Source organism: Onychomys torridus, chromosome 19 (assembly GCF_903995425.1).
Source record: "Onychomys torridus chromosome 19, mOncTor1.1, whole genome shotgun sequence".
NCBI lineage: Eukaryota > Metazoa > Chordata > Mammalia > Rodentia > Cricetidae > Onychomys > Onychomys torridus.
Window position 1 is genome coordinate 9,496,656 of NC_050461.1, and position 15,522 is coordinate 9,512,177.

Here is a 15,522-nt window from a genome sequence, read left to right on the forward strand (position 1 = left end):
ATTTGCTGGGGATGTGGTCCCTCAGGCAACGATGTCCAGAGTAAGCCATGGGGACTCTGCCCTCCTTCCTGCCTGGATGAATGTCATCACCCGGGACAGCAGAATGCGGAAGATTCCCTCCCTCTCCTTTGTCCTCTCCCTCCCCCTCCTTTCCCTTCCCCTCCCCTCCCTCTCCCCTTCCCTCCCCCTCTCTCTTCCTTTCCCCCTTCCTTCCCCCCCTCCCTTTTCCTTCCCCTCTCCCCCTCCCTTCCCCCCTCCCTCCCCCTCCCTTCTCCTTCCCCTCTCCCCCTCCCTTTCCCCCTCCCTCCCCCTCCCTTCTCCTTCCCCTCTCCCCCTCCCTTTCCCCCTCCCTCCCCCTCCCCTTCCCTTCCCTTTCCTTTCCCTCTCCCCTTCCCTCCCCCTTCCTTCTCCTGTCTTACCCTCTCCCTTTTGCAGAGGAAAACAGCAAAAGGGCCTTGTCAGAAGCTGACATCTGGATCTGGGCTCCTCTGCCTGCAGAGCTATGAACAAATCAAGTCTGTTCTTGGTGACTTACTCAGTCCATGATAGTGTACAGCAGCAGTGCACACACACGGCCATGACTCTCTACAGCAGCAGTGCACACACTCATGGCCACATTTAGCTGATTTAGGACTGCAGTTACTTCGGATTAGTCCCTGAATCGATTCTGACTGTGGGAAGCACTTTTCAAAGGCATCTTACTGGGAGGTAGAGGCAGGAGTATCAAGAGCTCAAAGTCATCCTCAGATATATAACAAGTTCACAATAAGCCTGGGCTACATGAGAGGCAGGCAGATCTCTGAATTCGAGGCCAGCCTGGTCTACAGAGAGAGTTCTAGGACAGCCAGGGCTACACAGAGAAACCCTGTCTTGAAAAACAAACAAAACCAGAGAAGTTTACTTTGAAGGATAATTTGTAAGTACAAGTTTTCAAAGGACTATCTCATAAAAATACAAAAAGTTTGTGGACATCAAGTTTGCAATTGTTCATGGCAGAGAAGGCGATCACACATGCTTGCCATCACCATGGAAGGTTGCCATAGACCCCTGCCAGCCAGCCAGCGTTGGCAATAGAGGAGTTACATATCCACAAAGCTTAAGGTTCTGTTTTTTAAATTTAAAATTTTTTATTTCTAAATACTTTACATTTATGTTATTACAAACCTTGTTTTCAAAAATTAAATCAGTTCTTTGGCAATTTCCTACATGTATATAAAACTTTCTGGTCATTCTCCTTACCCCCACTGCTGTCTCTTCCTCCCCTCTAATCAGCCCCTCTGTCCTACCAGTCTTTCCCAGATCTGTGACTTCCAAATTGTTTTGTGACCATTCAGTTTAATCAGGGTCATTGTGTGACCATTGTTTGGGGATTATTCACTAGAGTCTGGTGGGGTCACCAGGGGTTACACAACTATCAGTATGTAGTCGGGCTCTCTAGGCTCCTCCTCCATATGTGCCCAGCTGTGAATAGACGTGTGTGTGTGTGTGTGTGTGTGTGTGTGTGTGTGTGTGTACCCAGTCATCCACCGCTGCTGAGTGGCTGTGAGTATAATGGCTGTTCCATTGTCAAAAGATGGCATTTCATAGCCTCTTTCCGTCTTTAGATTCTGACATTCCTCATGTACAGTGTCCTCGAGCCTTGGAGGGGATGCTTGCTATAAATGTCCTGTTTAGGGATGAGCACTCAAATGCCACATATTCTTAGCTGTTTCATTGGTTTTCATTGTTTTTATGAAAAAGAATGACCGTGGCCTGCTTCCGTTTGCCATGATTTCTACTATGGGGTCCACGCTGCTCACTACAACAGGGCAACCTGTCGGCTTTCACATATGCATCTGCTCCCTGGTAATTATAGAAGCTTTCTATGAACCAATGCTGGGGAGATCTGTCTTTACTTGAGGGGAAACACAGAATATCATGGGGACAACAAAGGATTGGAAAACAGGCTTTTTTGAAGGAAAGCTGTCATCTCTTATCTAACAGGGAGACATTCTGACAGGATAATTACGACAGTGACGGCAAAGAGATAAAAACACAGGCAGAATTCTACACCCTTTGACGAGCCCTCTTTCAGAGAGGAGATCTGTTCACCAGTGTTTCTCAAATGCCAGCACATTCCATTGGTGAGTCTGCACATTGATTTGTTGGGTCACCACCAAGAGTGTCTTTGTGATGAACTAGAGTAGAAACATCTCAGAGTGCTCTACATGCAGAGGCATGCAGAGGCAGCACCGGCAAGCATTTGCCTTGGGGTGGGGTTTTGACATGGAAGCAACAAAGACCGGAAGGGCTGAGGATCCAGAAGCAGAAGGTGAGTGCACGGGCCTGAGCTGTTTGCTTCCTTAGCGTCTCCAGTCCGGTCTTGGTGGTGCTTTCATTCTAGAACCCAAACATGGCAAAGAGGGGTCAAAGAAGATTCTTTATCCCAGCACTCAGGAGGCACAGTCAGGTGGATCTCTGGGAGTTCGAGGCCAGCCTGGGCTACAGAGAGAGATCTAGGACAGGCTCCAAAACTACACAGAGAAACCCTGTCTCAAAAACCCAGAAAAAAAATTGTGGTTCAAGAAAATGAACGACAGACTTGGATGGCTCACACCTACAATCCCAGCACTTGGGAGACTGAGTTTGAGGCCAGCCTGTTTATAATCTTGAAGTTTTTTGGTTTTTTTTGTTTTTTTTTTTTTAAATATACATTGACTTTCTGCTGAATGAGGAGATGTATGAAGGAGACTGGGGGCTGACTGGAACGGAAGGGTAAAATCTGCAGTATTGTAATTCTGTTAGGAAAACCTGTTGTAGGGAGTACAGGGAAGGTCTCTTCCTCAAGTGCTGGCCAGATTCTGAACCAATGGAGGCTGAAAATCCTAAGTTCAAAAATCCTGGAAAGACAGAAGTTCAAAGATGAGAGGAGAGAAAAGCCAAGCTATCAGTCAAGAACCTCAGGAGTCCGTGCTGAGGAGAAAGCAGTGGCGCATAGGGCCGAGAGGACGTGATGCTCCTGGTAGGACAAAGCAACCGGGAGACATTTGCCCAGCTTTCCTCTGGAGACACTGGCCAGAGTATGGAAGCTGAATGATACAAGAGGCTAAAGAGCCAAACTGAACTATCTAAAGGGCACAACTAACTACTGTGTGCATGCGCGCGCGCGCGTGTGTGTGTGTGTGTGTGTGTGTGTGTGTGTGTGTGTGTGTGTATGTGTACATGTTCACCTGTAGGGGGCTATGCATGGACATGGTGTAGTCAGATGTGTATGTTATTCTCCATCTTACTCACTGAAAAAGGCTCTCTCAGTCACACCCAGAACTTGCTGATACAGTTCATTTGGCTAGCTAGCTTGCTCTAGGATGGGATTATAGGAACACTGCCATGCCTGCCCAGCATTTGTGTGGGTGCTGGGGATCTGAACTCGGGTCCTCATGCATGCACAACAGGCCCTTTATTCCAAGCTTATGTGATTCAACTAAAGCAGAGCTTAGGGGGAAACAGACAGTGTTCAAGGCGTTGTCTTATACATTAAGGACTGACAGTGTAGTTCATTGGCAAAACCTACTATGGGTGAAGCCCTGGGGTGGACCCCGGTACTGAGGAAGAAAGATAGACACCATAAAACATGTGATACGAATCTCAAGAGCTGGAAAAATAAAAGCAAATTAAACCTGAGATCTAAAAGCAATATTAAGTGATGAACTGAAATCAACCAGAGACATGAGTAACCTTAAAAACCAATCAATACAAGTATTAGTCCTTTAAAAACATGAATGAAATTGATACATTCCCAAGACAGATGGAGACAAGAGAGAACTCATGACTCTCAATGTAAAAGTTTATAGCCGTGTACAGTCTGCAGACATTGTAATGTGGGGCTTTCAAATGTCAAGAAAATGAAAAATGGCCCGTGGGATGGAGGAAATAGTTGTCAGGTATATCTGATAAATGGCACATATATGGGAGGTATGAAGAATGCAGGCTGGTTATGGTGACCCAAATCTATAATCCCCAAACTTGGGAGGGAGGTGAAGGCAGGAAGATCGGGAATTTAAGGCTAGCTAACCTCTGCTACACGGGGATTTTGAGGCTAGCCTGGGATACACAAGACTCCTACTCAGGAATTTCTAAAAAGGAACACTTACAGCTCACAAGAAGAAGAAAAAGGGGAGGAGGAGGGGGTCAACACTGAACTGTGGTAGCTTAAGCCAAAAGTAACAAGTTTCGGCACGGCTAGAGAAACTGGACCCTTGCCTCTTATGGAAGTGTATACAATCATGCTGCTACTTTGGAAAACATCTGGTAGTTGCTCACAAAGTTCAAACAGTTAACATTTGACCCAGCAACTCCACTCCTGCATATGTATGTACCCCGGAGGAGGGAAAACCTTTGTACACAAATACCTGATCTGTCAGACCAGTGTTCATATAGCCCGGAGTGGAAAGAGCTCCTGAGCCATCAGCCGGTGAGCCGGTGAATGCTATGGAGCCGTAGGATGGAATGCTACTCGGACGTTGTGAAGGAATGACGCCGCTCATGCTGTCATCTCAGCACTGGGAGGTTGAGGCAGGAGGATGGAAAGGTCAAGTCCAACCTGAACTGTATAGCAAGGCCTTGTCTCAAAAGCAAAGGAGTCACATGTCAGTACATGCTATAACATGGATGAGTCTTAAAATCATCATGCTAAATCAAAGAAGCCAACCACAAAGGACCATGTATGGTATTGTTTCCTTTATATGAAATAGCCAGAATGGGCAAATGATGTTGGCGACAGAAGTGGGGTCAGTGGATGCCTTCTGCTGAGAGGGAATGGCTTAGAGAACAATGGAGATTAATTAGAGCACTGTGCTTCTGGGTGGGGGGTGAGAAACTCTGAGGTCGGTCGTGGTAACGGCTGTAAGACCCTGCAGACACTAAGACCATTGACTGAACATCCTACATGGGAGCAATTGTATGCAGTGGAAATTATATCTCCACTAAATTGTTCAAAATATGCATAGCCTTCAAAATGTGTCTACTTATGTGTTTCAGGTATGAAGTGGTCTGTAAGAAAGCTTCTTAAAATAGGCACAAAGTAAAATAGGCAATGTGAGTTATCACATATGTAGTATCTTTTTAATATTTTTATTTTATATTATTATTGTGTTTGTGTGTATGCATGGTGTGTGTGTGTGTGTGTGTGTGTGTGTGTGTGTGTGACAACACATGAGGCAGAGAACAACTTCCAGGAGTTGGTTCTTTATATCTGTCATGGCATCTGGGGATTGAAATTCAGGTCATCAGACTTACACAGTGCCTTTACCTGCTGAGCCGGCTCACCAGCCTTCATATGTAGCTTTTTCTTTTTTTCTTTTTTTGTTTTGTTTTTTGTTTTGCCAGACAGAATTTCTCTGGTAGTTTTGGTGCCTGTCCTGGAGATTGCTCTGTAGACCAGGCTGGCCTCGAACTCACAGAGATCCACTTGGATGTGCCTCCTGAGTGCTGGTATTAAAGACGTGTGCCACCACTGTCTGGCTCAAACGTAGCTTTTAAGAAACTAAATCTGGAGGTGCTGAAACAATGGCTCAGTGGTCAAGACTACTGAGTGCTCTTCCAAAGGACCAGATTTCAATTCCCAGTACCCACATGATGGCTCACGACTGTCTATAACTCCAGTTCCAGGAATTTAATGCACTTTCCTAGCCTCCTTGGGCACTGCATGCATTTAGTACACATATATACCTGCAGGCAGGCAGAACCCCCATATGTATAAAGTAAAAATAAATAAACATAAATAAATCCCACAAAAATAAACAAATCTACAATTGAAACCCTTCCTATAAAGAAAACTTAAGGTTAAAATGTTTTAAAGTGGATTTTCCTGAAAAGTTAATGAGGAAATAAAACAAGCCATACGTTTTGTCATTAGAATCTAGAGAACACTTGATGACTTGTTTCAGGAAGCCAGCGTGGTTCAGATCTCAGAATCTAACAAAACCTTTAGGTCAAAACTCCAGGCCAGTTCCACCAGTGACTATGAATGCAGAAATCCTAAACAGCCCGTCTATCAGCCGTCCATCACTGGGGCAAGGTTGAGATAATCAGCTCTTAGGGAGGAAGTATGTCTTGGTTCATGGTTTCAGAGGTTTATAATCCTGGTTGCACAGCCCGTTGCTGTGGGCCTATGGGGAGGCAGAGTGGTGGTGGGGCCCAAGGGCAGCTGGGAAACAGAGAGGACCTGAGCACTCTCCCAGTACATCCTGCCAGGACACATCGTGCAATGGCCTACTTCCTCCAAGTAGACCTTCCTCCTCCTCCTCAAGTTCCCACTGCCTCCTGGTGGGAGAGAGACCAAGCTTTCAACACATGAATGTGGGGATACATTTCAGATCCAAACCACACGGCACAGCAGAATGCTGCTGAAGGAACTCATGTGAAACTCAGTGAGGTCCCACTGCTCGCCTGACACACAGTGGGTGCTGTATACGAGTTACCCATTCTCTCCCTCCCCCCACCTGACACACAGTGGGTGCTGCATGTGAGTTAGCCATTCTCTTTCTCCCCCCTCAAAAACACACAGCTGTTTGTCTGAGTCTGTTTAAAGCTAGGCACAAGTGCCAGGCAGTGGTGGTGCACGCCTTTAATCCCAGCAGAGCCAGGCAGAGCTCTGTGGGTTTGAGGCCAGCCTGGTCTATAGAATGAGATCCAGGACAGGAACCAAAACTACACTGAGAAACCCTGTCTTGAAAAACAAAAACAAACAAACAAAAACAAGGACAAGCGCTCATCAGCTATGGCTTCCTCTGAGCCGAATCCATTTCAGGCAAGCTTCGCTTGATGCCAATTTTCTGAATACTGGACTGGACCACGAAGACAGTGCACAACCCAGGATTAAATGTCCTCCTTTCAGAGCTGCAAAGTGCTGGAACTAAGCAGGAAGTGCAAGCAGGATGCCTGGCCTGTGGGAGCAGGACCAGCCTTCCCAGGGCTCTCTCTGCTGCAGCTGGAATGTAGCTGTCAGGGCAGCTGCTGACCTGTTTGCCCTACTGGAAAGGATGCTGCCAACTGGCAAATCTTTTCCAGAGGAACATTTGACTTGGCTGAGAACAATAACAGTGCATTTTATTAGGCTCCAGCCGTGTGCCAAACATGGTAAACGTATGACTCAGCAGGTCCACAATCCAGTCTGAAATAGACACTATTCCACTTTTAATATTTATAAAAAGAATAAGTAGGCTCCCCAAGAAAGGCTCTGCACAAAACACCCCCAAAGCTTAATTATTTGTTGAAATGATAACAGATTGGCTTGAGAAAATATATATGAAAGGAATCCAGAAATATAGCCCAGCTAGGCACCAGCCCTGTGAAGGATGGAGAGTTTGAGGCCAGCCTGGGCTACAGAGGAAGATCCTGTCTGAAAGTGCGTGGGGGGAGGGGGAGGAGTGAGGAAAGACGAAAGAAAGAATGAAGGAAGCAGGAACTTTCAAATGTCAAAAGGGAGCTGAGCATGGTGGCGCACACCTTTAATCCCTGCACTCGGGAGGCAGTAGCAGGCAGATCTCAGTGAGTTCGAGACCAGCCTGGTCTACAAAGTGAGTTCCAGGAAAGGAGCAAAGCTACACAGAGAAACTCTGTCTTGAAAAACTGGAAAAAAAAAAAAAAAAAAAAAAAGTAAAGACAAATGTCAAAAGCGAGAGGACAGCTGAAATATTTTCAGTCTCTATAATGTGACATCACTCCTGTGTCCAGAACAGGTATAGGCAGCCAGAACGCTATCACCGAACCCCTGCAACGTGTGGGTCCAGGACTAATGGATCACATTATCAACTTGAATATTTAATTATTAACACTAAAGGCTTAGCAAACAATTATGTTGCATTTGGTAGATAAGGGTGGGATGGGAAATCCTCAGAGATTTTTACTCAATGGTAAAATTGGAATGTCCATTGGAGGCAGGCAAAATTAAGAAAACACATTTTATTGAATGAGTGTAATTTTTTTCCAAGCCCAAATGTACAAGGGTCACGATCAAGCTGAGATTCTTCATTCCTGGGACATTTTCCAGACCCAGAAGCTCCCGCCTTCAAAAATGCTTGTGGAGAAATACCCCAGGCTGGAGGAGAGAGGCCGCAGACACCCTGTGTCTGGGCTGGAGCGGGGTTAAAAGTCATTCACAATGTTTAGTGTGCAATCCCCACACATCTTTGTGGAGCCCACACAAGTGGGACAGGGAGCACATGTCTCATTAATCAACTCTGAAATCAGAGCTGGAGCGGACATTCTTGAAGATCAGCCTAGCTGAGCAACGATGCAGGCCAGCGGTGACTCTAACCTACTTTTCCCTACTGTCCACCAAGCAGTAATTGCATCAGAGATCACATCTTATCCGGCCAATCTTTTCATTGCAAAAGTGAGGTTGAGGACTGTTGAGATGGGTCAGGAGTCACAATGCTTGCTGCCCAGCCTGGCCACCTGAGTCCTATCCCTGGGACCCGTGTAAAGGGTACAAGGAAAGAAAAATCACTCCATAAAGTCATCTCTGATTGTTACACATTTGTTGTGGACACACACCCATCCCCACACATCATCTGTACATACATATGTACAATTTAAACAGTCGCACCTTCCGACCACGCTGGCCTGACTATGGGGAGCGGGTTAAAGCCCCCCGACGACCCGATCAGGCTTACTGAGAGAGTGCCGCCTAAGCTTCATGGTCTTTTTTTCCAGGGATTCGGAGTGGCACAAGAAACCATGGATGGTGTGTTTAAGCTCTCCTCCACAGAAAGGATACAGCTGTTGGAGAAGGAACTGGCTGGAAAGCTAAGCGAACTGAAGGCAGATCTGGAAGAGCAGGAGCTCCTTCTGGGAACAGCTAACTGGACCTTCAGGTGGGGCTTCTGTGACCTTATCCCCCACTCCCATCCTACATGCTCAGTGCTTAGCAGCCGAGATAGGATGAGGTCTGGGTGCTCAGCACGGTGCAACCGTGGAGGATGAGCCCTTTTCCAACCTGTTCTAGGAACAGTCAAGGCAGATTGAAGCAAATCTTATCTAATGAAGTGGGAAAATATTTGCTATTTTCCTAACTCCCAGAAGCGACTATATAAATGAAAAGTCTCGTTTCACCTAATAACATTGAATATGACCTTAATTTTGATAAGACTCTTCAAAGCTGATATTACAGTTGCAGGTTTGGTGGTGCGTCCTGGGAAACAATGTTCTGGCGGGAGCCCTTTTGTGGGCGGTGCCTGCTGATGATGGCCATCAAGATGCTTTAGAGGAGAAGAGGGTCATTGAGTCTTTTGGCCTAGAACCTTCACGACCATTTCGATTAGCATGAGATGCCCATTGGTTTGAGGGAGTGTGATGTGGATGGCCAGGGGGATAGAAACAGTAATAGTCTGAGTTTCTACTTCACCCCAAAGCTGGTTCCTGAGAACAGGTACTCCAAGCTGGGCAGTGGTGGTTTTTAATCCTAGCACTCAGAAGGCAGAGGCAGGCAGATCTCTCCAGCCTGGTCTACAGAGCGAGTTCCAGGGCAGCCAAGGCTACACAGAGAAACCCTGTCTCGGAAAGAAAGAACATGTTCTCCACATGTTTCCCTTGGTGTCTGAGACAGATCAAGGATGGAGCAGTCGGGTGAGCCATGACAGGACCAGGCAGGTCATTGTTGCTCTTAGACTTTTAATTGCAAATGAGGCCAAAGCACCTCTCCTACCTCATAAAATTATGAGGATCACATGACAAACATACGCTATTTTAAAGACTATGAAATTTCCAGAGGTCAAGTGTTGATATTGTACCTTTTACATCAGACAAGTGACTCCTCAGTGTGTCATGTAACAGAGATTTTTAGAAACTTTGAGAGCAGAGTGACAGAAAAATCCTGCATCCCCACATTTCCCTGTGGCCACAAACCACCCTACACTGTAATGTCTGGAAGAATCTAAACTCTAAAAGATGCATGTTAGCTGTTTTCTAGGTGTATTTCTAAGGAAATAAATATCCACTCCCAATAAATCACTTTAGCATCTTTTTTATTACTTAGCTGAAAATTATCTTTCTTTTCTTTATTATTTCTTTTAATCTCTATGTGTTGTGTGTGAGTGTGTGTGTGTGAGTGCAGGCTGGAAGCTAGAGAACCCTCCAGAGTCAGTCCTCAATGTCTACCTTTTGGAGATGGGCCTCTCAGCTGCTGCCATGTATGCCCAATTGACTGCCCCTGCTGGCTTCTGGGAATTTTCCTGTCTCCATCTCCCATCTCACCACAAAGAGCACTGGGATATGCAGACATGTACCACTGGGTCTGTGTGAAGGATCAGGTCAGGTCCTCACATTTGTATGGCAGGTGCTTTGTCTACATTACCATCTCCCCAGCCTCCTCCTCCTCCTCCTCCTCCTCCTCCTCCTCCTCCTCCTCCTCCTCCTTCCTCTTCTCCTTCTCTTTCTCCTTCTCCTTCTCCTTCTCCTCCTCCTTCTCCTCCTCCTCCTTCTTCTTCTCTTCCTCCTCCTCCTTCTTTCTTTTCTTTAAATTTTCTTTTTAAGTTTTTGTGTTCTTTTCCTCATTTAATACTCTAAGCCCTGGACCTTGTAAGAGTTCATGATGCCCGCTGAATAAGGAGCACATACATTCCCAATGTTCACTGAATTGATGAACATCTCATTGTGCGTTGGTCACTTATGCTCAGTGGCCTCCATAACCAGTCTTTCTTTGGACCACCAGCTCCCAAATGACAACATAGAGACTTTTTATTAATTATGAAAGCTTGGCCTTAGCTTAGGTTTGTTCCCAACTAGCTCTTAAGACTTAAATTAACCTGTTGGTGTTCATCTACACTCTGTCACGTGGCTTGTTCCCTCTCCTCAGTACCATACATCCCACTTCCTCTGAATATGGCTGGTGAATCTCTAGCAAATCTGATTCTTTCCCAGAGTTCCTATCTCTCCCTGGAAGTCCCGCCTAGTCTTTCCTGCCTAGCCATTGGCTGTTCAGTTCTTTATTAAACCAATCAGAAGGTTCCTTAGGCAGGTGAGGAAGGACAGACACATCTTCACACAGTGTACAAAGGACTATCCCATCAGACCTCTTTTAGGTCACTCCTGGGTGCTTTGAGGCTGACTGAGAAGATGACATAACTTTAGAGAGTTGGGCAGCCAAGCCCATGATGCCCGGGCTCCCAGGATGCTCAGGATGGAAGACAAGGAGCAAGGGAAGCCTTCTGTACCTGCCTGTCAACACTGAGCCTCTCAGTGGGTCACTGTGTCTCCAGGTCCACGAAGCTTCAGGAAACACAGTATACTTGTGACTGATGGCTGCTTTCACTCCCAAGATCTTTCCAGAGTTTCTCTCTCTCTCTCTCTCTCTCTCTCTCTCTCTCTCTCTCTCCCTCTCTCCCTCTCTCCCTCTCTCCCCACCCCCACTTTCATCAAAGTAAAAATACAGGGTAAGAGGTAAGAGATGGATTATCTCCAGCTTCAAAAACCTAATACCAAGTGTCCAGGTGGGTGCTTAGGCGTCCATGGCCCAGAGTCTTGTCCATTTGGGCCACCCTTGTCTGGTGATCATGCTAATCTTTTATTTTCTGTCTTGTTTCAATTTTATTTCCTTTCCTTCTGTTCCCTTCCCTTAGTAATGGAGATTGAACCCAGGGCCTTGCCCATGCAAGACAAGTGCTCTAGCCACTGAGCTACATCCCCAGTCACCTAATATCTAACAGGACTACTCTTCCACAAGGGAACACATCAACAGTATATTTTACGATAGTATCTGAGGACTCTTGGGACCAAATGAACAATGTCAACCCGAGTTTTCGGCCTCTACCCATCCCTCTGGCTTCCTCGCACGTGTCTGAACTCTGCACTGTGGCTCCTTTGCCACAGGCTGCAAAATCCGATCTTGCAAGTGTGGGATCTGCTTTGGGATGCTATTCTCCTGCATTCCTTGCCATGTCTATTGAACTCCCGCCCCAACCCCACCCCTTCCTGGGGTCCCTCAGCTTGCTGTCAGGCTGAGCAAAGGACTCCCTGGGCCTTGAACAGCTTCTTCATGACTGCTACATGTTTCCTAGGGACCAGCCATGGCCCTGAGGCAGAAAGCTTGGTTAAAAAACAATTCTGGGGCTGGAGAGATGGCTCAGTAGTTAAGAGCACCGACTGCTCTTCCAGAGGTCCTGAGTTCAATTCCCAGCACCCACATGGTGGCTCACAACCACCTATAATGAGATCTGGTGCCCTCTTCTGGCCTGCAGGGACACATGCAGGCAGAATACTATATACATAATAAATAAATCTTAAAAAAATTCTGAAATATTTCCCATTTGATATTTATGGGTTGCTTCTACCCTCTGGTAGTTCAGTGGGAACATAAAAACATTTTGTTTCAGTGACAAGGTACCAGTTTTCTGTGTCAACTAAGGAGAAACAGCAAAGTTTGATAGGCACACTGACTGTCAGACACAGGACTGCCCATGCATCCCTCCATGCACTCTGGAGTAGGAAACAGAGATAAACCAAAGGCAGGGGAGGCTGTGAGAAGAAAGGAATTTACCAGGGGAAGGGTTAGCAGAGATCACGAATATCAGAAAAGGTTCTGACCAAGATAGAAGAATGTGGCCTTCAGACAGCCCCAACTGAAAGAGTTACAGGGTCATCATCTTGATTATCACAGCTTTCCATAACCTCGGCTTCTGTTGTCCAAACCTTCCCACAGCTCCGTTCAAGTACCAAAGGATGTCGCTTACTTTAGACGTGAACGGGAAGTGGCTCTGAAGGAAACGCTCCGGGTGAGTAGGGGCGTGTGTGGCTTCGGGACAACACATTCGATTTCACCAGTCAGGGAACTATTCTCAAGAAAAGTTTATTTTTTGCAAACGGCTGATGTTATTGGACAAAACAGCCTCCACATGCTGCTCTCTGCTGGAAAAGTGTAAATCACTGTATCCTGGGGGAGATCTGATTTTGTCACATTTGATAGACTGAGGAAGTTTGAAACTCATTGTTTGGGTTTAGGTGGCGGAGTCCAAGCCCCTTGTTATTCAGGCAGATGTCCTGCAGAGGGAGCTAGAGAGCTGCCTAAGGAGAGAGTACACGCCGGAAAATCTCCCTCTGCTTCTGCTGCAGGTAAGGGTCACCTGCAATCTGTGAACACTCGCGGAGCGCTCTGGAAATGTGTGAGCAAGCTGGCTTTTCGGCAGATCCTGTGAGCAGGTGTTCTGGACGTGGGCCTTTTGCAGCCTTGGTGTAAATACTTCCTTTATGGGAGACCATTGCGTTTGCATGGCCAAGTTCAGCTTAAAGTTGTTGGGTTGAGCCGTTGACAAGGGTCTGACTACTGCCTGGGCAGGGTCACCATGCAAGGAAAAAGACAACCTCCACCTTCTAGAGGCCTGGGAGGCAGTTCCGAAACGCTCTCTTAACAAAATAACTCAAAGTAGGAAAATAGTTTTCCATCAAGATTGCTGCAAAGTTATAATCAAAGTGAGAAAGTGCGAGTGGAGGGAGGGAGGAAGGGAGGGAGGGAGAAAGGCAAAACAATGTAGATGGCCACCGAGTAAAGTATTGCTCTAGTGTGAAATGTTTCTTTTTGCATAAGGAATTATTACATCTTGTAATATTAATTTAAAACTGTTTATATGCACTCGATAATAATGATCAAATAAGATATAGGAGAATCACTAAGTTTAGATGGCAGGATAATGAAACTTTTTATATAGCTCCTCAGTTTAGCATAATCATGTACTATTTCAAAATTTAACGGTTTGTTCCTTACTTCTGTTACATCACTTAATGTAGCTCCGTGTTCTGAGTTGTTTGCCCTTATGCATAAATATAGTGCTTTAGTAAGAAGGTAGCCTTAATCACAGGAGATAACGAGATTCTATTCACAAGTTAAAATGTTGTTCATTCAGAATGTTCGCTCCTTAGAATTGTCTTCCTTTCTTCCTCCCATCTTCCCCTTCCTCTGTGCCCCCTTTCCCCCTCCCTCCTCCCTGCCTGCTCCTCTTCCTCCCTTCTTCCTCCTCCCTTCCTCTCAGCTTCCTTCCCTGCCTCCTGGCCTTCCACCCTTCCTTCCTTTTTCCTGGTGTTCACGCTTGTGTGTCCTGTATATGCACATCCTGGTGTTCACTCTTGTGTGTCCTGTGTATGTACATCCTGGTGTTCATCTTGTGTGTCCTGTGTATGTACATCCTGGTGTTCACTCTTGTGTGTCCTGTGTATGTACATCCTGGTGTTCACTCTTGTGTGTCCTGTGTATGTACATCCTGGTGTTCACTCTTGTGTGTCCTGTGTATGTACATCCTGGTGTTCATGCTTGTGTGTCCTGTATATGTATATCCTGGTGTTCACTCTTGTGTGTCCTGTATATGTACATCCTGGTGTTCACGCTTGTGTACCGGTGATTCTCATGGAGAGAGAGACAGCCAGGGTAAGAGATATGTGTCCCCTACATGTCACATGACAGTGTCTGGAGGTGGTTTTGGTGTCAAAATCTGGGAGGCAGTAAGCACATACAGTTGGTAGCATCTCATGTTTAGTTGCCAGAGGTTAAGGATGACGTTGAACATACTAATGCACAGAACAGCCTCCTGCAACTAAGAATTATGCAGTCCCAATTGTCAACAGTGACAAGGCCAAAAAAAGTTCTAGAACAGTCTGAATTTCCATACTATATTCCTTATTGTCTGTCTGTGAAGTTTCCTTTAATATCACATGTAGTTTACATCTGCCAGGGACAGGCTGTCACAGTGTTGCTATTTTATAAAAATTATTGTCCTTTCATTTTATAAGGCTATTTTTGCTTGGTATAGAATTTTGGACTGACAATTTTTATCTTTTGTTATTTTAAAGCTGCTTCTCTCTCTCTCTCTCTCTCTCTCTCTGTCTCTCTGTCTCTCTCTCTCTCTCTCTCTCTCTCTCTCTCTCTATATATATATATATATATATATATATATATATTAGTATGTATAGTGGTATATATATCCATCCATCCACACATATATATACACATGTGTATATATATATATATATATACATTATAAATACATATACATATACATATATATATTACACACACACAAGTTTTCTTGGTTTTCCTCTTACTTGGAGTTCTACTTAACTTGTTGGATTGTGCACTTATTTTTTTTTCCAATGAGGAAAGATTTCTCTTGGCTTGCTATCAAAGGCTTTGCTCCAGGTTCATTTGTGTAAAATCACAACACTCACCTCAAAGGGAATGAGAAATGGTTTTGGAGCCAGATGTGCCTGATCCTGGCCAGGAGCACAGATTCAGGTTGTCTCAGATTCCATGTTCCAACACGGTAAAGGCATCAAAAGTTTCTAGAGTAACGTAACAGAGAAAAGTCACAGATCCAGGCACTACTCAATACACTGGTGGAGCCTCAGGTAGACAGATTACAATAAATCAGGGGAGTTTCAGCTACAGGCCCCAGATGCTACGTGGTGGATTCCTAGCCTTGTGGTTGATGGAAGCTAATGCCCTGTTCACACATTCCAAAGGATTTACCTAACGGACACAAAGATGCCATGTTAGACATA

General features: G+C 45.6%; 1 protein-coding gene across 1 annotated transcript in view; it reads left to right on the plus strand.

Moving 5' to 3' along the window:
* LOC118570606 overlaps positions 1–15,522 on the plus strand; it is a 173,289-nt gene that overhangs the window by 7,909 nt on the left and 149,858 nt on the right. The window contains 3 exon segments of the mRNA XM_036169266.1: positions 8,695–8,855; positions 12,677–12,749; positions 12,976–13,086. Of these exon segments, the coding sequence (XP_036025159.1) occupies positions 8,719–8,855; positions 12,677–12,749; positions 12,976–13,086 (321 nt within the window). The 5' untranslated portion in view covers positions 8,695–8,718.